Genomic DNA, 24,922 nt, shown 5'->3' with positions numbered 1-24,922 from the left:
GGGCAGGCGTGAGTGGAGGGCACGCAGTGGCGGGAGAATCGATAGGCCTGTGATGGAGGGCAGTGATGGAGGGTGGCTTCTTCCCCGGAGATGTGCTGATTGAATGTTATCTGTCAGAGGAGGGCACAGCCAGGGGGATTTTCTCAAGACAGCATTGACATTCTGATGGACTCAGAGACAAACCTCACGACAAATGAAGTATGGAGAGCTCTGATTGAGAAAGGGACCGATGCTCAAAAACACAAAACATTTCCATTTCGGTGGGACAAAAGGTGGCTTACAATGTCGTAAATGCTCCAGGGGTATGCATGTTGTGATTATTTAAAGTACGAATTATTTTTTTAGGAGGTATGGAGGACTCACCTTCCTCTTCTTGAAGGCCTGACGGGCCAGGTAGCCTCTGCACGCAGCCTGAAACAGGGTAATGTTGCGTCTGGTCTGGATATCTCTGTGCTCCTCCAGCTTAGGCAAAACACCTGCTCTGAAGAACACCTGCAAACAGACCACTGCTATGAGATAAATGGAAATAAAACAAACTTTCTCACAATGAACATTTAACTGAATTCATAACATTTGGTTAATGACACACCGTTAATAATAATAGTAATAATAATTATAATGAAGTATGTTCAAAATTGAATAAAATGATTATTTGTATGTAAATGATTGGTTTATCTTCTCTGATTTTTTTTTTATATTTTTAAGTATATTTATATATATATACACACACATATATATATATATATATATATATATATATATATATATATATATATATATATATATACACACACATATATATATACACATATGTACATAAATTGTCTACATATTTATGTAAAATTCAGTCATAGATTTTCCAATCTGCAGTCACCCTGTCGAAAGTGTGAGGAGTTCCTTTAAACTGCTGCCCATGCTCTGTTTACTGCTAATTTTCCGCTCTGTGGTGGGGGTGTCAAACCGAGTTGGATTAACACTTCAGAACCCTACTCCATTAGGCCATTTAATCAGAGAAATTTGAGGGAAGTGGACCTTTCCAGACATGCATTCATCAAACTCTGTGGACATGGTCTAATTGCATTAGCATTCTATTAGTTTTAAAGATGGATTAATCTAGATGAACAAAATCCTAATTAAAAAGGCACCGGATTCATGGTGTACCTGAGCCTGTGCTGGAAAGAAGTGCTGCTTTGGGAAATTGGTTTGATATATATAGTGGCGTACAGTGGTGTTCTGAAATTAGGAGTTTTTTAAATGTGATTTACGGGTCATTGACAAAAAAAAAAAAAAAAAAAAAGGTGTTTTCCAAAAATCTTTTTAAAACTGATGTAATGCATATTTTTGTCATGAACAATACGTTTAAACATGTTTCAGTTGTTAAATAACATTCCAACGTATTTAAATAAATTTTTTGACTTTTTATGCAAGGCAGTCCAACCAAATAGTTGTATGTATATTCTGTAGTTGTACCACCTGACATGAAAAGTGTACCTACTCATACTTGAAATTAGCCGTTTTTACCAGTGTTTGAGAGAGATTCTCTGCCACAAGCATCAGTTGGGGTCCTCTGGATGATGCATTATGTTTACTGTCATTGCCTTGTCAAGTAAGGGATAATGCACATCCAGCTGGTTGTTACCTCAGAATAAACCCCGACAGGGTGATCAGGACCCCGACGTGAAGCAGGGGGTCTTGCATCAGCCTGAAAGGGTTTATTCTGAGATAACAACTGGCTGGATGTACATTATCCTGCTTATTACATGGCTACTTGCCACACAAGTAAATAATTAGACACGAAATATTGATCCGAGTCTAAATATTTTATTAGGTCTTTAAACGCAAATCTTCTGTGGAGAGAGTAGTTGCTAGTGCAGCAAGTTCAAACTAGACAGATATTTAAGGGATACGGTACAGTCATACCACTTATTACACAGCATTTCTCAACATAAATAATTATGGGGATAAGAGATACTGATTTGAGATGAAACTGTTTTAAAATCGTACATGTTTGTTCCCTTATAATCCAACAGTGTACAAAACAATAGTCACAAAATGGCAGCCGCAGCTTTTGTATAAAAGAAGAGAGAGTCCACGATTCTGGTACTTCAGTTACCTGGATGAGCCTGTGTTATTTGTTTTTAGCGGTTGTTATCCGGGAATAACATTCCGCTGGATGTGGCGATTAACCAATCAGAATCAAGTATTCCACAGAGCCGTGTAATAATTCATAATAAAATAGCCATGTTTGCACTTGTGCCACCCTGACATACAAATCGCTGGACAAACGTTTTTCAATTATCTAAACAGCTTTAAAACTACTGATATTTATAAAATGTGTTTATATGAAAGGTTTCAAACCTTTATTATTAAAATGAAAATTTTAAGTAGTTTCTTAGTTTGATAATTTCTTCGGAGAGTTGCACCACCTGGCATTTTGGAAGTATATGTATTATTTAAATTGACTAAAAAATGAATTCAAACTAAATTTTTAAAAAGAAAAAGTTACTAAAACTAAACTAAAAACTAAAGTTTTATTGAATAAAGTGATATATGCCATAAATTTATAAAATTATTTTAAAGGGAAATAATGAACTTGGGACACAAAAATATGCATGTCATTGACCCATATATATATATACATGTGGAATACTTGACATTACATATATATATATATAAAACATATATATATATATATATATATATATATATATATATATATATATGACCAGTAATAACATTTTTATTACTATCTCTCTATCTCTAGATAGAGCAAGAGAGAGCAAGAGAGAGAGAAAAAAGGGAGGATGAGAGTCCACTGCTGCAATTACTACTCATCTGAGGGAATGGCAACAAATGCCTCTTGATTGAGCCTTTATCTGGAGCTGCTCTGCGGTATAATCTTCCTTTTCACATCAAAGGCAGCCAGAGCCTTTCAGTGATGTAGAGCCTCAGTTATTGTTATTATAGGAGGCAATCTCTCAGAGCTCCAAGCATCAGATCATAGGGGAGAATGGAGTGTTATGAAATGATTTCATATTCATGTAAAGTTTGAGAGCTTTCAGACCCCATGGCATTCGCTACCAACCCAATGGTACCACAAATAAAAATAAAGGACAATATGTTTACCCGAAACGCTTCTTACAACCCTTTACAACCTCGCAAATTAGGGCTGAGCTACCTACTGGGCAGCCAACACACACACACTTATCTGCTTTCAGGCAGGTGTAATATCAGAGTGGGACCTCTCCACCTCAGGAGAGTAGCAAAGGAAAATTGAGTTTCATTTCTCAATGTCAGAGAAGATGTGCTGGAAAAAAGGCCTGATATCACCCGAACGAGAACTTCATTCATGGTCCTCTCGAGTCAAATGTAAGATTACGTGGAGATGCTAAAAGACTCACAAGTACATTATCCATAGCATCACAGAGCATGTGTGAAACACTATTTTAATGAATTACATCATCCTAAGAGACTCCGTTGGATGTGTTCATTTGAAGAACATGAAGATATTGTGTTAGTAGAAATGTCTATTGCGTGCAGCTTCTTATTAGCCACGTTGCCCCTTGACATTCACCAAGCAGGCCTGTGATTCGCCAGTCTTTTCCACACAAAAGCACCAAAGGTCAGCATGTCGGAAGGGTCTTTTCATGGGGTCATATGGCAGTGCTTTCCATGGAGACCAAGAGAATGAAATTCCTCATGAAGACATGGGGAAACAAATGGTAATGGAGGAGTGCAAAAAGAGGACCTTGTGTCTAAGTCTGTGGGGGAGTTTGTGATTTAGACGAATGTATTGTACTAGGGTGGCAACTGAACAATGACTCTGTTCAATAAGCAGCGATGGGAGTTCATGATTGGTTAGGATCTTGTTCACATCTACACTGGCTTCAAAAAGTATTTGGACACACAAGACACACTTGAAAATGTCTGAATGTCACTGCATTAGATACAAAACATCTGTAACCAAAAAGTGACATCTGTAAACAACTAAAAGCAGAGGTTATCTACAAACTATATTTAATATTCTTTTGCTTGTTTTTCTTTTACATTATTTTTATGTAGGTTTAAAAAAAAAAAAAAAAAAAAAAAATGGGGGCACTTTATATCAGAACCACCACTCAGATGTGTGCTACATATACATTATACATATACATATATGAAAATTACCTATTTTCATTGTCATTTAAGTGAAATTACTGAACTTAAATATACAAGCTTGATAAAAATGATCATTCTAGAAGAAAATTTCAGATGGCACTTAGAGGCCTTCGCATCTGAACTCTTCATATGACCACAAATATTTCAAATACAAACAAATAAATACATATTAGAAAAAATATAAATATATGTTTTTACACAAGTATTTGCATTTTATTTTAATATGAAAAATAAAAACAAATTAAAAAAAAGGTGCAACTGTATATCAGAACCACCATCAGTGGTATGAATCTCTATACTAAAGTAGAATTTTAAAATTATGGCTGTCAAGTAATCAGTTGTGTATTTCCTGGACACATTTTTCTCTATTCCCATTTATGTAATCAGCTATTTATCAGAATGTGATTATTTTGGCTCTCTCTCAAGGCTGCTGTTCTTTGTCTGAAAGCACAATAACTTGCTGTGCTGATTGGTGTTTGTAGTGAGTTATCGGCGAGCACCAAGCCAGAGTAAACCAAACAAAGCAAGCCGGTGCCTCGCCAGAATCAATCTTTCGTCTACAGAAGATGCACAAAAGGATTTCTGCTTTAATCATTTGAAGTATAGGGGAGACCCAGAGTGCAACCTTCCAGGAGAGTTCATACAATCTCAGAAAACCTCACAATAATTGTCTTCCATGCTCCAACATGCCTGCCAATGAGGCCTGCTAACGTTGCCAGCCATGTCCCATCTGCAGTTAAGCATTGTGGGTACAGCATCGTCCCAGAGCAGAGAGTGCTTTTTCGACAGGAGAGGAGGAGATGAGTCTTTTTGGCCAAAGCCCACCCTGCCAAACTTTCCGTCCAGATGTGAGCACAGCGGCAGAGCGGATTAAAGTCAGTCTGTGTCTAAGAGGTGTAGAAGAAGCGAACGTTTCGGCAATCTAAATGGAAATCATGCCATCTGTTTGGAACTGATCCTCGTGACTCAGGCCGAATCTGTATGCCACAAACTGACTCAATGCACTGATCCATAACATAGAGGGACTGAAAAAGTTAAGTAATTTTTTAAGATGATTATGATTGACAAAAACAACACTGTCAATGTATAACCCTGATATTGTAAAAGTAATTAATTTACTAATTTAGATTAAAAGCAGTTCAGCATGAACTCGCTGATTGTCCAGGACTCCCATGAATGCTCCCATTTTAATCAATGAATGAAATTGATCTTGCTGTATTGGCTACAGTGGGAGCATTCCAGTTTTGTTGACTCACTTGCAGGACATTTTTGGGTGCTACAATGCAAAAGAGCAGCCCAAAATCTAGCAAACTTAAAAATAATTCAAAATTTCAAAAAACTTTTTTGCTTCAGTTCTGAAGGCTCATTATTTTAGGTCACGTTTCCTCTGTGCTCATTTTTCTGTTGTACCGCGAACAAACGTGAAAACATGCACTGATAGATCAGGCTTAAATGCACTCAAATTGGCTCAACGTTTCAACAGCATTAGTGCACTCAACAGACATGTCTATGATTAGTTACAATTGTCAGCCGCTTCAAAACGAGTTGTAACTAGATGCATCAGGAATAGACCTACACTGAATGTCTATCATCACTTTTCTGGAAGCGCAATGTTTCACATACTTTTTTTTGGACTATTTGTGAAGCCTATCAGTTATGTGCCTTTCGATCTGGGGCGTTTCCTCTGAGGATGCATGAGAGTCAGTACCTCCTCAAAAAGCTGAATGAAAAACTCCACAGTACAAAAATAAAACAATGCATATATTATGAAAAATGTCATTAAATAAAATGTATCCTGTAATTTACTCACCCTCGAGGTGTATATGACTTTCTTCTTTCAGCCAAACACTATCAGAGTTATATTAAAAATATATATATAATGAGAGCTTTATAATGAGAGTGAATGGTACTATTTAGTTTGAAGCCCAAAAAAGTGCATCCATCCATCATAAAAGTGCTCCACACGGCTCCAGGGGATTAATAAAGCCCTTCTGAAGCGAAGCGATGCATTTTTGTAAGAAAAATATCCATATTTATACAAAAGACCGGTCACGAATTAGAAGACTAAAATGAGAAATTTACAGAGAAATGTCGGATGAGCTTCAGTTTGTTGCCAAGCCCTATTTATTTAAACCGCAAAAGGCATCTACTCTCACCTAAGCTTATGCTACTCCTACGCCGGGTCAATCTTTGGCCGGAACTCGACTAGTGTATGGCCGTAACCTGAAACCAGTGATTATAGTTATAAATATGGATCTTTTTCTAACAAAAACGCAGCGTTTCACTTCAAAAGGCCTGGATGCACTTTTTTTGCGCTTTGAAAAAATGGTACTATTCACTCACATTATAAAGCTTTGAAGAACAATGATATTTTTTAATATTACTCCAATTGTGTTTGGCTGAAAGAAGAAAGTAATTTACACCTAGGATGGCTTGTGGGTGAGTAAATTATAGGATAATTTTAATTTTGGGGTGAACTAACACTTTAAAAAGTGTATAAATCACTTTTCTAAAGTGACACTGTCCAACAGTGACACCACTGGTTAAGATTAAAAGGTTAGTTCACCCAAAAATGTAAATTTTGTCATTAACTACTCACCCTCATGTCGTTCCAAACCTGTAAGACTTTTGTTCATATTCTGAACGCAAATGAAGATCTTTTTGATGAAATCTGCAAGTTTTCTATCCCTCCATAGACAGCTGGTTCAGTTGGGGATATTTGGGGATAGTTAGGGATATTTGGGGATATTTAATTTAATTAATCAATCAACAATACTACTGATCAGCATTACCAAACGTGGACGTTTTCCACTAGAAACAAACATTGATGTATTATTTTAATTTATTACTATGAAGCTGCTTTGATACAACCTGTATTGTGAAAAGCGCTATATAAATAAACTTGACTTTGACAAACTTTGACGCTTCAAAGAGTTCATAAAGAGATCGTGAAACTAATCCATATGAATTGTGAGGTTTAGTCTAAATTTTCTGAAGAGAATCGAGCAGTTTATATATGATGAACAAAATGAATTTGGCATTTTATTCACATATAAACTTGATCAGCGAACATAAACAGAAGCTCAACTGAACCAGCTTGACGCCCGAGAACAAACCTCTTGTGGAAGCTCAAACGAACATGCTTGAGCTTTTGTTTGCCACAACTGATTTTAATAAATAGAACAATAATTACATTGTTAATGTAAAAATACAAAATAGAACTGTTTTGGTTGTTGTTTTCTGGATAGTTTAAGTAATGTTTATTTATTCACCCTAAAAATGTGGCAACATTTAGTGTAACTGGAACATGAATTTATTTTATAAAAAAATACAAAACAATTGTGAGAACTTTGTCTCCTCATTTCTGAACACCACTGTACACCACTGCATTTGACGGCAGAAACGTAAATTACATAAAAACTCTGTTGGCCAGAGTGAATAGAATAGATTGAGTAATGCAGGTAAATGAGCATTTTCTGGGTCTAATATCGCTAACTACATTATTGTTTTTAACGTTTAGTTTAGAGGGTGAATGTAAGTATTACTTACTCTGCTCAAGCCCATGTGATAGCTGCTTTTTTCCAGCTCAAGGGACTCCAGTAGCTCTTCGACAGCCTGAAACGCAAAGACAGACACAGACACATGCATAAAACAGTGAGACAGGCATAAAGATCTAGTGTGCCATCCACTTCAGGGCACCAAGAGGACAGTATGCTGACTGGGGCGCTCTTTCTGTCGAAAAGCTAACCCAGCTTGGGGAAACTGGGTCACAAACAACTGTCTTAATGTTTGACCTCTCTCTTCTACTCACCCATGAGTGCTTTCTTCCTGACAGGATGTCAGGCAAACAACAACAGGGCAGGGGATTAAAAAAAATCTCGGTGGACTGATGACTAATGGATAGAGTTTGAGCTAAGACCACAGGGATGTATTGAGTGCTCTCTGCAGGGGCGCAGGGGCTGACTGGTGAACAGGTTCAGTGAGAGACCAGCAAAAGGCCAAGCCTCAGACTGAACAGCTGCAGATGGATCACAGGTCTAAAGGGGAATCTGCTAATGTTTGGTTACCACAGCGAGACCTCGGTAAAAAACAGCTAAAGCAACATGCAAACAAAGATTGTTCTGCAGAGATGCATTTATTTGAGCCAGTAACATGTTTGTATACTAAAAAGTATAAACTACTATCTGTGGAACAGACCGATATATAATATAGAGTCTCAGTCAAAAGTATGGACATGTTTATTCATTCTTTGTTACTATTTTCCATAGTCTTTACTATATAAATTAAATATAGATGAAACCGTAGTCAAGTTACAAAAGTTATTCAGTCAAGAGCAGTTAGTGATTTATTGCAGTGAGTCTTTTGTTGTTTGATTAACATTAAAAGCACAGACAGCAGCAAGACTATTAGGCTGTTGTCACTTTAAAACATAGTATCAGTATATTGGATCCATGAATTGTTACACATGCATTGTCTTTCTCAACTATTTACGCTCATTTGAGACATAACCATTTATGTTTACAAGGATACTCGCCAAGACTGGCATTTTGACATAATTTTGTGTGAAATTGTGTTAATTTCGTTCAAGCACAAGAAGACATGATAGAAAACTCAATTCAGTTATTTGTGCGCTGTCTGAGAAGCGGCTTTCTGGACACATGCTTCAGATGTGTGCGCACACAAAACTTCTCACACAGCGTGCAAGTACTGAATTGAGTTTTACTTCGCGTCTTTGTGTGCTTGAATGTGTAAATTGGCAAGGCTTAAAAACACCTGCAAATGCTAAACATTTATGATGTAGCACTCGGGACAGGGACCGTTCCGTCAACTCTTGGCCATTGGGCAGTCGTTATTGTCGAGCCCTGCATTTATATATAGCGCGTCAATTCTCTTTCCGTGGCATGTGTAAGCCTCTCCCAAGTGTGTGAGAGAAAGCGACACGGTGCTCACAGCCAAGCGACAGTGCGCAAAGCTCAGCAGGCAATAAATTATACCTGCGCTAAACTTATTTTTTGCCAATCACATGTGAGTGGAAATTGTACAATTTACTAGCCATTAGCTAATAAATTAAAGACCTTTTTTAGTCACCTAGAGTGAAACATGGTCGCATACCCGAGTGATTTACTAACATTGTTGAGAGTTGCATACAATTATACATACAGTACACATACACACACACATATATATACAGTGCTGTGCAAAAGTCTAAGGCATGTTAGTATTTTCACCCCCCAAAAAATGGTTTTAAGCCAGTTATTTGTATCTTTTGTCAGTAGGAAATATTTCCAAAAATTCATTTTGCCATTAATTGTAATAATCCAGTGAGATTTTTGTATGCACAAGCAGTCAACAGGCGGTGTTCCACACTGAGATCTGATCTCACCAACATGGAGTCCATCTGGGATTACATGAAGAAACAGGAAAAAACTGAGAAACAACTAAATTCAGAAGAACTGAAACAACGTCTCTAAGACACTTGAAGAAACTTTCCTGCAAAGCTACAGCACTGTGAAAACTTTTAGGCACTTGTGTAAAAATGCTATAAAGTGAGGATACTTTAAAAAATAATGTCATAAATAGACTTGATTTATCAATTAACTTCTATTAACTAAATCAAATCAATATATGGTTTGATCACCCAATTAAAACAGCTTTTGTAGAGGTACACGGTCTCAGTTTTTTCTGTTTCTTCATGTAATCCCAGATGGACTCGATGATGGTGAGATCAGATCTCCGTGTGGATCATACCGGCTGTTGTCAGTATCCTTGTGCATACAAAAAATGCTCTGGATTATTACAATTAATGACAAAATGAACATTTGGAAATGTAAACTGATATTTCCTACTAACACACTACAGCAAATGATATAAATAACTGGCTTAAAACAGTTAAACGGGACATGTTTGTTCATTCTTTGTTACTATTTTCCCTCTATTTTTAACTCTTGACCATTGGGCAGTCGTTATTGTCGAGCCCTGCATTTATATCTAGCGCATCAATTCTCTTTACGTGCTCTCAGAGATTATATATATATATATATATATATATATATATATATATATATATATATATATATATATATATATATATATATAACACACAGACACATACATCCACATGAAGTTGACATTAAGACATTACAGGTCTCTGAAGACTCAATAGCAGGGTCAGTGATAAGACAGGATGCCACTGATAGAGTCATCACTCTGGGAACTGATTAAAGCCTTTATTGCCCTGTCACCAGAGCAGAGGCGAGATTAAGGGGGAAAAGATGTGTAATATAGCCCATTAATCAACAACACAGCTCTCTGCCCTGAGCACTGTCATAATCAATTACATGGAAGAGCAGCTCATGAAGGAGGAGCCAAACAGCACTCGGAGAAACAACATGCTCACAAACACACAAATAAAAAGGACACTCACCCTTCTCTCATCAGTTACAATGTAGTTCCGTCCATGTTTCTTCGTCAGGTGGGGAGTCAGTACATCAAAACGGCGACGGAACTCAGAAAAGACCAAATGATCGGGGTAACCTTGAGGATGGAGGAGAGCCAAATGACAGGAGCGTTACAACAGAAGGACGTGTGAGATTCTAGAAAGCTACAGAGTTTGTGTAGGTTCAGCAGTGAGCAATGATGAGGCCATTGGTCAGTCACTTATCTAGAGAATGTTCTGCTTACTCAGGGCTTTGGGATGAAATGTGCCAAAACATTTTCCAATGACATTTTGTTGATTTTTCTAAAGCGCTGAACAAAATAAGTCCATGAGCGTCTCCAAAAAAATGGAATAAAAATAAATCTAGAACACTAGGCAGTGCCTGACCACATAAGCCCTAGAAAACATCAAAGGTCAACAAACCCTGGGAGAAAAACACGTAATTCGGAAAAGTCAAGCCTGCATGGTAAATCTGAACTTTCAAATCTTTCCTCTTTTCATAGATTTTTCTACATTCTTTTCAAAATAAAGGTCACAGATCTATAACAAGGGTCATTCACTGTCTTTATCTTGCATTTATAATGCCTGGCTTTTTAAACTCTAACCTTGACGGTAGATACGGAGGGCGTCGAGCAGTTTGGAACCGCGGAGCTGTGCCCGGAGCAAGCCCACATCCAGCTGCATGAGGCCGTTGTCACAGCTTTCTCCATGTGCCTCTATCTCCCCAGAGCGAGGGGAGGGTCCTCCTAGCACCTTCACATCCCCAGACAAAGTCTCTGCTTTAGGAAGCAGACAATGCACAAAGTGCACCCTGGACCGCCTCACTGTGTCTATCAGTGCATCCTATAAGAAAACAAACAACATTCATTAAGTTCAGAAACGCTGTTATTGTTTGACCACATTGTAGTAAGATTTTATGATGTGAGGACCTGTACTAATGGCTCACGATTAGTGCCGGCGATATATATCGCCAAGGCCAATATATTGGTTGATATTTAGCTTTCTTTTTTTAATTACTGGCCGAGTAATTATTTCTAATTCGTAAACATTATGTGAAATAAATATACATTTAATTGCAGCATTTGTTACTTACCATCTTTAAAGAGCACCTATTATGGCATTTAAAATGTTCGTAATATTGTTTTAGAAGTCCCCAACAACAGTTTTGCATGCATGCAATGACAAAAAAACACTTTAGTTTTCTTATATTATGCATTTATTTTTACCTGTTTTGACCGCGATTCTCAAATGATTCGTTTAGTGCAATCACTTTTCAAAACCCCGCCTTTACGTGACGCTAATCTGCAGTGATTGGTCCGATGACCCAGTCAAATGTTAGCAGTGTTTACAGAGATAATACTTATATTGTTTAACATGGAGTAAAATGATGCTTTTATCAATTAAATTGTGTTATAATAATGATTATAGTGCACTGCTTAGTTTGTAGTAAAAAATAAAAAATAAGATAAGGAATTTAATGTTATGTTAGTGAGCATAGCCCAGAGTTCATATTGTAAAAGCACAATCAGTTTGCGTTAGCCCGATGCATAAACATAACGTTTTTACAAAAAAAAAAAAATGCAGTACTACGAGGTATTACTCTATTCTTTAAGACAACTCCGAAAACAACGACAAACACTTCACATATCTCAATACAATTGTCATTGAAGACCTAGAAGCTAAACGGTGCTTACACAACAAACAAAATAATTATTAAGCATGCTACATAAAACATAAAAGCAACAATTATTAATAACACTTACAGGTTGTGATACGGAGGAGGAAGCTGATGCAAATACACTTGTTTGAACCATAGACTGTAAAAAATAGGTTTGAACTGAACCTTCCTTCAATATCAGCCGGCTCGCGAATCCAAGTTTGATTGCATTTAATTTGGTAAAGCATTCATCTTCAAAATGGCGCGAACAAAGCACAAGGCTCGGACTATACTTCTGTCGTATAGTTGTATATATGAATTGTAGCCACTTAGTCTTCAAATGCTCCTCCTTGGGCAGATGAAAAAAGTTTGTTTTTGAGTCGCACTTCAGAACACAGCGTCTTGTTGCCATGACATTTTCACTGGCGTCTTGGAGCGCAATAAGTGGGCGTATCGTATTCAAATAACTTGACAAGTTGACGTCATCTAGTCAGAGAAAAAGCTTCGGTCTTCTAACGATTCATAAAAATGACTCAGAGTTGACTCTTACTTTTGAAAGACAATAACTTTATATACGTTGCACTTTCATATTTAAAACTTTGCAGGATGTTTTTGTTCACTTAGATCTATGTTACACACTACATGAAAGGTAAATTTCTAAATTCCATAATAGGTGCTCTTTAAATTAAATAGTGTGATGTGATATATCAGCTTTATATCAGCCACCCTGCACTCTAAGATATTGCATCGGCCATCAAAAATATCCACATTGATCTTTTTTCTACATATTGTAGTGGTGGTGCTTTAATTAGCATGCTGAGTTTTAGCTCTAGGGTCTCTTGAGACCCCTGCATTCTGTTACTATCAAGGAGGTCTATAATAAGTTGCGCTCTGTCTAGCTCCTTTGAATGCACTAGTATATGGATGTAATTATCATGTTTTAAGTACTCACCACTTGTAGTTTAATCTGGATGCAGAGGGACTTCTTTTTAACAGCAGCCACACCAGTTGTGAAGGTCTTCCTCATGCTTGTGGCCCTGCGCAAGGCCAGCTGTGATCCGCCCTCAAGCCCAGCAATAGAACCTGACAAAACTGTGGCTCCTCCTGAACGCCCCATAAACAAGCTACTGATATTCTTCCTGCAGAGGAAGAACCAGGGTGTACACAGGATGAGCTGGATCATTTAACGCCTCCATGTTTGTTTGTTTTTCCAATTTGTATTATTTAAATTATTTAAAAAAACAATGAAGAAATATATTGCTATTGGTATACTATTGTACTGTATAAAAATAATTAGTATAATAATATTAAGAATTTACAGAATAACAATAAAAATACAATACTAATTTATGGCTGTTAAACCTAAACCGTACATTAACATTAAATCATAGAGCTTTTATTTTAGTGGGAAAAAGCTAGAAGACATCAAAGCCTCAGATTTATCACTGACTTATAAATATTTCACATTACAAACTCACAGCGCTTGCAGAGGTGGAGTACATGTATGTAACAACAGGCTAATATTAGTAATTTATTTATCAGGGTCTTACTTCTGAGAGTCCTGCAGTAAAATGGCCGCATTCTGAGAGGCAGGGTTCTGTTTGGCATGGCTCAACCATCCCCGAGCATCATACTCCACCCAGTCAGTCCCATGGCTGTGACCCAACAGGAAGTGATGTACCTTCTCGCTCTTCAGCAACAAGGCAGGGCCTGAGAGATGAGTCGAGCACATGAGGTTGCATAAACTTTGCATACATAAACGTACATAAGTAATGGTGTGTTTGTGGTTGGGCATGTGAGAGGTGTATTGTGTTCTGACCTTTGGTCTCTCCATCCACAAGGCTGTAATAACTGAAGAGTCTTTCCAGCAGAGTTTCCTCCGAGCCCCCAGGCTGCATAGCTTCTTCTTCCATCAGCCACAGCAGGCCTCTCGCCTCATCTGTCCTGGCCAGTGTCCTCACCTGAACCACATGGACACAGACGAACATGTGAGAACACTTTGTTAGACTCAAACTGTAAACTGGGGTCTGTATATAAACTGGGGATGAACCTGATTTAAATCCCGGACGAGCCCCCAATTAAAGCTATGAGCCCAATTTCGGGCCAGGGTGTAAATCATTTTCAATGTTTAACCCTGTTAAAGCCTGACATAATAGTCGGAAAAATGTTTTGAAATGGAACAGTATTCAACCTTTAGACAACATGATTTTGTTGAGTATTATAATTTGATACATCAGTCTTCTATGGCTCATATAGTATGATATAGTGAGTGAGAATATGGAGCTCATTCTGGGGGAGAAAAAAAAAACACCTCAATTTTATTCAGACGCCCAAATTGAGCAAAAATATGCACTTTGGTGCAGTTGAAATTCTGATGGCTTGTAATGTAAATCAATGAGACCTTTAAAGCAGTATAGCAGACTACTTTCATAAAATTAAAAAAATATCAGTTGTCGCTCTATATCTGCCAATAATATGTCTTCGTAAGATGATATTTAAATGCTTTGTTTTATGATCAAAGCTTTGTCGTTTTAATTGTGGGGGGTAGAACATATAATGCAATGCAATACAATGATGATTGAGAGAGAAAATGTACATAAAAAAAAAATTACGTTCTTCAAATCTCTGTTGTTTTTGACGCATGATTTTAACCTTTTTTGTTGTTCTTGTAAAAAAATTATGTATGGATAATCAAGTACACCTAAGTTGCTTCCAGTAAGTGTTCATCTCGAAATATTACTAACAATATAAAAGTCATCCTTACGTTTACTTTATAAAAAAGCAATATAGATTTCATAGCAGTGTACCACAAACTGAAGGGCAACATTTTTAAAATGTTACTAAAACTAAACGATCGATCCGACAAGAGAAGGCATGTAATATATTGTTTTGATCAAGTTGATCATTTATAGGCCTTAGAAATTTGTGTTTCAAATATGATACAGCAGGCTTGGTCAATGGAATAAAGAAACTTTGTCAATGTACAGTACCAGTCAAAAGTTTGGAAACTTTACTATTTTTAATGTTTTTGAAAGAAGTCTCTTATGCTCATCAAGCCTGCAGTTAAAAAAAAAAAAAGAAATTTTATGAAATATTATTACAATTTAAAATAATGTTTCTCTTTTTTAATATACTTTAAAATGTAATTTATTTTTGTGATGCAAAGCTGAATTTTCATCAGCAAGTACTCCAGTCTTTGGTGTCTTATGATCCTTCAGAAATCATTCTAATATGATGATTTATGATCAATGTTGGAAACAGTTGTGCTGCTTAATATTTTTTTTATAACCTGAGATATTTTTTTCAGGATTATTTGATGAATAAAAAGTTAAAAAGAACTGTATTTATTTAGAATAGAAATCTTTTGTAACAATATACACTACCGTTCAAAAGTTTGGGAACAATAACAATTTTTTTTTTTAAGAAATTAGTACTTTAATTCAACAAGGATGCGTTAAATTGATAAAAGGTGATGGTAACGATTTATATTGTTACAAATGTTTTTATTTTGAATAAATGCTGTTTTCATGAATAAATGCTGTTAACGTTTTACTCATCAATGAATCCTGAAAAAAGTATTCCAAAAAAATATATTAAACAGCACAACTGTTTCCATCATTGATAATAACTGAGTATCAAATCATCATATTAGAATGATTTCTGAAGGATCATAAGACACCAAAGACTGGAGTACTTGCTGATGAAAATTCAGCTTTGCATCACAAAAATAAATTATATTTTAAAATATATCAAAAAAGAGATCCATTATTTTAAATTGTAATAATATTTCATAATATTACTGTTTTGTTTTTTTGTTGTTGTTTTTTTTAACTGCAGGCTTGATGAGCATAAGAGACTTCTTTCAAAAACATTAAAAATAGTAATGTTTCCAAACTTTTGACTGGTACTGTACATGCAAGCATGCATACATAAACACACTTATGCACACACACAATATACAAACAGCATTAACACATTTAAAAAGCACCTTCAAACCTTATGAAAACACTACCGACTCATTCGTCACCACTCTTGGCAAGGTTACGCAACATTTTTGAAGATTCTTTGCCAATGACATTGTACAAATGAGTCCAACTTATGCACATGCTCAATCTCTCTCAAGAACTTTGTTTACTCACAATTCAAGCCCCTTTCATTCATCAAGGCTGTGCATTGTTTCATTTACTTTTCATTTCATATTTCGATAATGACCTTAAACACAACATTAGTCATTACATGAAAGCAATTACAATCCTTTATACAATAAGAGAGAGGAGGAGAAAACGAGGGGGAAAAAGATGAGCTATTAGTCTTGGGCTCCTCATTAAAGGCTTGTATTAAGTAAGAGCTCCAGGGCAGTCACGCAGGCATTTTTAAACCTTACACTCTGCCTGTCTACTTAAGCAATTAATACCAGTAATGGCTTCTCTCTTGTTCTGCATTACCGCACTGACACTTTGCAGGCTGCCGAATAACTGCGGATGAAACCAGCACAAAAAAGAAATTACGTAGGCTTATGAATATACTCCGAATATGTCTTTGAATATTACTTTTCACACTGATGAGACTGTCCTCACTATGCCTCAGTACTATTTCCATCAGGCACAGACTGGCTAATTAACTCTTCAGGGTTGTTTTAACGAGCGCTTTCACTTTACTTAATTGCTAAAGTGCTCAATTGACAATTTATGGATTTCTTTAACTTTATTAAATTTAAAAAGTTTAAAAGGAAAGATTATATGACTGCACAGGCATGTGTTTGAGTATCTTCTTCAAGTCGCAAAGCTGTAATTGGTGAACACAACCACCGGGGGCACTGAAAACACTTTATAGTGATACGCAAAGCAGCTTTTCAGAGAAATAAATCACACGCTCATTTGATCTCCATTTGTAAGTCTTTGCAAAAGGTCATGTATCACTGAACCATTCTAATCTAAAACCCTTTTTTTAATCTGAGGATGCCTCTACATATCTATTAATTCAATCTTTTAAGTAAAGATGTTTACCTGAGACACTAATGGAAATTGGTTTCTGCAGAAAATTACTAAATAAAATGTCCTATACTGTGTAGTGTTTAGTATAAAGCTGCCAGTGCTGAGAAAAGTAACACGGTACCATGACCACACTACTCTCATACAGGTTCGGTCAAGAATACACACTACAATTAATATACACTACTGTCAATTTACTGTCAAAGTCCATTTAATGCAAAATAGTAAAGATATTTATAATGACAAGCATTTTATATTATTAAAAGGATCCTGAAAAAAAACATCACTGGCTCTACAAAAATATTTAGCAGAACTTATTTTAACATGAACATCATTCTACTGTGACTATGCCTTTATTTCCTATTGTAGCTCATTTTATGTGCTATATACATTTTACCCAACTACTACACACAAAGAAGAAATGCTGCCGAAACAATAGTTTCCATTGTCAAATCAAAGCTAGAAATAATATCCAAGCTAAAAATATGCATAAAGCCTCATACATGTGTCTGATGCCAATACGCTTCATATTTGACGGTCCTACTAAGCAATATCCCGACACAGTTTGTGAGAGAGACAATGTCATGAAAAGTGCTTTCATTAACAAAGATTCTGAACGCTGTGCCTTATGAAGAGGGAGGGCGCTTCCCACTCATTACCCACCCCCACACATACAGAGAAAAAGAAGATCTCCGGTATCATTAACATCACAGAAAGGCACGTTCTTGACATGCTGCTCCTGCAACAACTGGCTAGATATGACAATATAATAACTTGTCACCATAGATAACAACTTTGAGGTTGAGTTCACACTCAAATGACAAACTAAAGGACACAAAAGTCATCTACTAGAACTTTCAAGCAGTCAAAATGAATTTTCCCCAATGTTGTGGGAGACAAGGGAAAACATCAGTGATTCAAGTCAGTGCCGAGACTGAAAAGAACACATTCTCCAGATAAGGCCCCTTTGGGGACAGGCTGGGATGCACTACAAAAAGCTGAGGAGGTAAGAAGAGATGTGGGGAGGAGAGAGTTGCTTACCAATGCTTGAGTTGATGTTTGGTCTATAGCTGCTACAGACAGTGATGTACTGGACTCTAAGTCATCTAATGCAAGCTCTATGTTCTCCTAAACAGGGATAGAGGGAGTGTTAGTCAGCTATGATTGCAAACTGATTTCAGGTTAAAAGTGTATTTTTTTTCAAGTGTCCAATCATTAGAATTTCTCGTTCTATGATTTTACTGCCTTGTGGCAAAAAAAAAAAAGAGCAAGAGGCTTAAAAGCAGTATTGATCAAAACTCAAGCATGAAAATTGATCATTTCAAGACTTTTGATTAAAGGTGCTGTAAGCGTTTTGTATGGAATGGCATTCAGACAGCTCACTGAATGAATTCAGTGTCCTGAAATATCAGTCTGGTCTCTGTGGGGGGGGCACTCAAAAATAATGTGAGCTTCCAGTTGATTGGGAAGGGGCAGGGTTTAAACTGACTAAATGATTGGAGAAGTCCGACATGCGTCACCAAAGAGAAGTCCATCATCTTCCCCAAAAAAGTGAGCTATAACATTTTGATTAAAAATTACAAGGTCAAAAAAATGTAAAAATTAAACCTACATGGATGAATCATTCACGATAAGAGATTTATTTTTAGCATAGAATTTTCAGTTCATGACAACTTGAAGTGTGTTGGGAGTTCCAGAACATTGCTTACAGCACCTTTATCTCAACGGAAGCTATGATTGGCTCATTAACTTTGAACGTAAATTGATTTTGGTAACAAGGCAAGCAAATTTGATTATGACCGCTTCTTAGACAAACATGTTAATAAAATCAACATTGATTTAACTCAGCTAGTCTCAGCCCAAAGTATGTAATTTATTTAAGAAGTGTAATTTATTTAAGAAAAAAAAGGAATAATTTGATGGGTGTAACAGGATGGACTGCTGCACCTCCTTGTAACGCTCCATCTCCTGCACAAAGGTGCGTTCATGGAAAAGTGTTTGGAGACGCTCCTGGGCGTAGTTGTGGCACAGCTCCTCGAAGGTGGCACCGCGGTCACGCTTTGCTAACTTTGGGTTCTGGAATCCTGGAGTGTCCACAATAAGCAGAGAGCACAGGGAATGCTGACTCGACTTCAGCGCTCTAAACCAGCACAAACAAACAACAGATACATATTTAATGTAGGCTAGAGTCCTCAAACAATACAGGCTTCTTTCTCTTTCATAATTGAACCAGGGGATGAATTGAAACTGTACTGTAGGTAACTTAAAAACCTATTCCTACTACTAATCTTTATGTTATTTATATGAAAAGGACATTATTTGGCCTTAAATGTGAAAGTGTACACCACTAGTGCCACCAAACAAAATTATAATGTTTTCATCAAAAAAAAAATTTTTTTTTTGTTCCTTATCATTGATAACACGAATGACAGGCAATCAAGGGACAAATGCTCTTTTATTTTATTTATATTTTTAAAAATGCTTGTTGTGTTGTGCTTTTTTTTTTCATTTACTAGACCTACACTACTTGCACTAATGCTTAACCCAAAATAGAAAAAGCCACCGCTCATCCGTCAATAGAGTCTTGTAGTGAGGTGCTGCTAAACTAAATCATCATTGAAAATTGTACAAATACAGCAGCCGCACACTCAAACACTGTGCAAAGATCAATTTATTAGCAAGCTTTCGGTCTTGCGACCTTCTTCAGGCTAATGCTTAACCCAAAAAAAACTATAAATGTCAAATGGTATACCAGTTGAGTGGTACAAAGTCATTTTGAGGCACTTGATGCATTCAAATACATAAGTACAAAACAATTGAGATCAACCAATTAATATATTATTGAATAAGTTATTAAATAATGTCTTTATGTTATATTTATTGACCATCTAAAATAGTAGTATACACAATATTATTCACAAAATATGGTCCTTTTCTGTAAAAAACAAAACAAAAACCAAAACTGTTTGACTGTTTTCAAAAAGGTTTCCCCATTACCCCATCTGTCACTGGTTGGGAAAACACATTACGTTGGTTGAAAATTAACCAGGTGACAAATATGTCTTAGTTAAATTTAAGTAACTTAAAAGTAAATGTATGTCCTGATCATGAGAGGATTTAAATGTTACCGGTTAACAAGTGAGATGACCAAAGTAAAGAGCTCAGAGTAGAGCCCAGCAGCCATGGCCTCCAGACACTCCAGAGCAGTGATCTTTGGAGCTGTGAGAGAGATCATCCACACCGATTTCAGTATTAATACTGCCAAAGCCAGCTAACACAATTCATTTGTATCAGAGGTTTTGTATTGTCAAAGATCTTACCCGAGTTGTCTCCTGTCCCAACATCATCTGGTCCTTGGCGGAATGAGGTGGATCTCTGTAAGTTTCCTTTGGGCTGGTGTTTGAAGATAGCAGACGAGAGCTCTTCGAGGGTGCAACCCAAGAGGTAAGCCGCCTTTTGGGCCCACTCATGACGTGCAAATTGCTTCCGGCCCGCTGTGGGATGCACAGGGATGGTGTAAGTACCATGTCAAATGAAGCAGCACAGATGACTGTGGGGCTCTTATGGTATCTGAGGGAAGCCTTACACAATTTCACTGATTATGTCATTTATGTACAGTTATATAATCTATAGAATATGGAATTTTAATAAATATTTATACCAAATTGTAACAATTGTAGCAATTTTAACCAAATACTGAAACTGTCTGGAAGCAGTGGTTTTCAGCTGGTGGGTTACGACCTTAAAAAATGTTGCAGGTTTGTTCAGGCCGTGGACAATAAAATGAAACTAACAGTATGATTATGCTTATTTAGCATATCAATTTTGAAAAAAAGGAGAAACTCTTCACACATATTTTGTTGCCCAGTTAATCTCTGTAATATATTCATTCAAATCCATCTGTTACTTGGTAAAGACTTTAATAAATTAAAAAATGAATAAATTTTTTACATTAAATGTCAATGTTATTCATTTTGCATACCACTGGCCATATACAACTCATGATAATATTAACAAATATAAGTATTTGACTATTTAAATATCAGAATAACATGTGGATTAATTTAATCAAATAAAAATTTGGTTGAATAAATTTGAAAAAAATTTTTGGTACCAAATTTTGACAACCACTGTTGAGAACCACTAACGGTAAAAAAGTCAGCTTTTTAAAATCATTTTAGAAATTTAAAGGATTTTCAAACGTTTCCAGCAAATATTGCTCCGACTGACCCCAGAGCAAACCGCAGAGTTATCCACAAAAAGAGTGACATGCAAGCTGCAGTGAGGTTGCCGCAACCAGAAGAGGCCACAGAGAGAGAGAGAGAGAGAGAGAGAGAGAGAGAGAGAGAGAGAGAGAGAGAGAGAGAGAGAGAGAGAGAGAGAGAGAGAGAGAGAGAGAGAGAGAGAGAGAGAGAGAGAGAGAGAGAGAGAGAGAGAGAGAGAGAGAGAGAGAGAGAGAGAGAGAGAGAGAGAGAACAACGCAGGCCTCTGGTGGAATAGATGAATGCCAAAAATAAACAAGAACTGAGAGCGAACAGGCTTTTTATTTGTGTTTGCGTCTTAACAACAGAAAAGCACTGCAGAAATGAAAAGTCTACAACATGGAGAAACATCAGAGCCTGAGCTTTAAAAGACAACAAAGTTACGTTGCTCCCCACCCTCACCCGCACATATTCCCACCAAAGTTTTATCTAAGCTTCAAGACTAAGACATGGTTATAAACCTCTGAAGAAAAGAAACCCAGCAGAGAAATGAAAGTAGAAAGAAAAGAAGACAATAAGAATGCAAATTGAAATGTCTGGCAACCATGATAACAGCATAAAACCACACACGCATACACAAATGAGGTGTTTGCTTGTGCTGATATATAATATTCATGCTCTTTACCTTCATCAGTCTCTGCTTTGTAACAGCATGCAGCATGCAAGTAGAGAAGAAGAGGTTAGAACATGAGACATTCTTCAGTATTATACAAAAAGGAACCAAGATGCAATCGTTAGCACACAAACTCTCGCATATACATACATATTATTGGCTCTTCCATGCATTTTCTCGACACATTTCCACTTTAATTAGTTTTCAATTAGCAATCGACCGATACATGCTTTCCCTATGTCTGATGCCTATTGCAGATGATGTCTATAGAGTGGCCAGTAGATGATATAATGCATTAGGGCTAGTATTAGACTCAAACAATTAATCATAATTTTCATTGTTATTTTGCAGAAAATTATATATAGTTATTATAGTTTATATAAAAATTTCATAGCTTAATAGTTATTATTACTGCATATTCTTGTAAATGTGTATATATTTTATATAAATCCAGCATTATTATTACTACTACTTGGCATAAGTCAGTAGTTACTGCTCTCTGTATTTGGTTATGTTTACCACACAGTCCAAAAGTTTGAGGTCAGTAAGATTTTTTTTTTATGTTTTTGAAACACCACCAAGGCTGCATTTAATTGATCAAAAACATAATTATTCAAAATAACAGATTTTATTTTGAAATAGAAAATTTCATATATCATTATAAATGCCTTTGCTGTCTGAAAGATAGTGTATATCGAGCTGTTGTTGTGAAATAAATATTTTACAGTCTTTTACCAGAACGTACTTGCCTGTACTGAGAAGAATAACATCAGACTTGACCAAAGTAAATACAGTTCCCAGACAGAACAAAATAAGGCAGAACTGCACTGCCCCCTGCTGTATGAACAGCCAGGTACAACTGAGTGACTCGAGTCAAAGATGTCTTATAAACATTTAAGGCAGTGTCCTGAACTTGTTGCTAAAAAAACAAACAAACAACAGTTGTTACGTTTAGTGTCAGGTAATGTTAGTCTTCAGTACCACCTCAGGAAACTGAAGCAGTATTAGTAACTCCTGTGAGAAATAAGGCTTTCCCAGCCGCATTTGTCTGAAAGAGATACAGGGAAGGCATGCAGGTACAGGAGAAAGTACCAGACTAGAACGAATGGACGCATTGCAGACACCGAGGAACTCAGTGACAATATATCAGCAACAAACACATCGCATATAAATCAAGACAGACAGAAGGCCATGTATTCAAATTCAAGCCCCTACACACATCACAAAATGAGCAATTTATAGTAAAAATGTTTTAGAGCTAAGAACAACTAAAATTAAAAAAAAAGGAAATTTTCATGATGATTTAATTAATTTCCAGAAATTTTGCCATGAATGTGGACTCTAGAAGACAGCATGTAGATAGGCCAGTTTGGAGTCTGGTGATTAAAAGGTTAATTAATACATCCACATCTGACTGCAAGAGGGGGAAGTGATATCACTGACTGTGAATACTGAGCCATCCATCCTCATTAGAGCTAAAGAAACGCACATATCTCGAAACTCCTCAGCATCAAACTGTTTCCTGAGCTGCTTGTCTGCTCTCTGTTTGAGCTCAGTAAGCAGACAGTAAGACGGCCTTAATTAATAAACTGTTTCTGTGCTTGTTAGGCACTTTAAATGCTTCATCTCATTAATGCTCTCCAGTTCTGATGTGTAAAGACAAAAAACTGTCGAATACTTCTGTGAACTAAATTAGCACTGAGACAGCCGAGCAGGGCTTAAAGGGGGTTAAATATGCTTTGCTTTACTAAGGGGGTTTATGCTTATTGGTGACTTGGGTTTGCTTGAAAGTAACTCCATGATGCACGCACCACAGTGCAGCATTACCTTTGGTGGCCCCTGCAGCTCCAAGATGATATATGGCGCCAAGGATGAGCCACAGAGCTTTCTGTTCATCAGAGGAAATGCCCAGCACCTTCATAGCTGCCTGCAGTTTAGTAAACTGTTGTGATGCCTTTTGCTTGTCCTCAGGCTGTATACACACACACACACACACACACACACACAAAGAATATTAAATGGGAATTCTAATATTTTAAAAAACTAAATATTTTTTAAATGATTTTGTCTCTGCTGCTGGCAAACTCCATCTATTTAAAACTAACCTTAGATTGAGGCACAATCCCAAAAGCACTGTTCTCTGCAAAGTGGTTAAAATGCAACTCCGTTCTGCGGGAAAATGGAAATACAGTCAAGCTATTAAATCATACAGTCAATATACAGATGGCTTCAATAGTGCAAGCTTCTGAGAGCTCTGAAAGCTTTCTCAGACAAAATAAAATATAAAATCAAATAGCAAAAGTACATTGGTTTCAATCTGCATAAAATTATGCTGAGTTCACCTGACTGTGCTGTCTGCTCCTGCCATCATGTAGTAAAAGACATTAAAAGTGGACTCAGTCTCTGGTCGTTTCACCACCCTCAGCTTCTCCAGCAGCATGGTCTATATATAAAATAAAGAAATTCATGAGTTATAAAATGTATAAAGTTAACACAACTTTACAACTGAACAGAACAAACAAATTATTATATAATTACAGTAGGGGTATTATTGCACAGAATGGGTGGCTTTTTTAAATATTAATAATGAAAATATGATTAAAACTATTAAGATGATACCATATTATTATTTAAAACAATTTATAAGACAGCTAATTAATATAAGTGTTCATTAAATTTCAAATTGTTTTATCAATATTATTTATGAAACTGAAAATTACTTTAACAAATGGGGAAATAATGATGACAGGGTGGGCAGAGATATTTTTTTTATTATTATTATTTTTTATAAAAATGTGCATTACT

General features: G+C 36.4%; 1 protein-coding gene across 11 annotated transcripts in view; it reads right to left on the bottom strand.

The window, feature by feature from the left end:
* Positions 1-24,922, bottom strand: part of myo18ab (myosin XVIIIA b) — a 111,165-nt gene that overhangs the window by 38,800 nt on the left and 47,443 nt on the right. For 8 of the 11 annotated variants that reach the window (XM_081370638.1, XM_081370630.1, XM_081370633.1 and 5 more), the window contains 15 exons: positions 24,460-24,560; positions 24,223-24,286; positions 23,945-24,089; positions 22,130-22,144; positions 20,563-20,736; positions 20,371-20,461; positions 19,190-19,382; positions 18,284-18,370; positions 14,071-14,212; positions 13,802-13,961; positions 13,204-13,390; positions 11,200-11,437; positions 10,583-10,692; positions 7,708-7,773; positions 364-492 (listed from right to left, as the gene is read on the bottom strand). In XM_081370638.1, coding sequence (XP_081226764.1) covers positions 364-492; positions 7,708-7,773; positions 10,583-10,692; positions 11,200-11,437; positions 13,204-13,390; positions 13,802-13,961; positions 14,071-14,212; positions 18,284-18,370; positions 19,190-19,382; positions 20,371-20,461; positions 20,563-20,736; positions 22,130-22,144; positions 23,945-24,089; positions 24,223-24,286; positions 24,460-24,560 — 1,902 coding nt within the window. The remainder of the gene's footprint in view (positions 1-363; positions 493-7,707; positions 7,774-10,582; positions 10,693-11,199; positions 11,438-13,203; positions 13,391-13,801; positions 13,962-14,070; positions 14,213-18,283; positions 18,371-19,189; positions 19,383-20,370; positions 20,462-20,562; positions 20,737-22,129; positions 22,145-23,944; positions 24,090-24,222; positions 24,287-24,459; positions 24,561-24,922) is intronic. The other 3 variants (XM_081370639.1, XM_081370632.1, XM_081370634.1) reach the window with 1 other exon arrangement.

The sequence above is a fragment of the Scardinius erythrophthalmus genome (genome assembly GCF_964197995.2).
Source record: "Scardinius erythrophthalmus genome assembly, chromosome: 7".
In the NCBI taxonomy this organism is placed as follows: domain Eukaryota; kingdom Metazoa; phylum Chordata; class Actinopteri; order Cypriniformes; family Leuciscidae; genus Scardinius; species Scardinius erythrophthalmus.
Note: the sequence above shows the minus strand (reverse complement) of the source record. Positions and strands in the feature narration are given on the sequence as shown.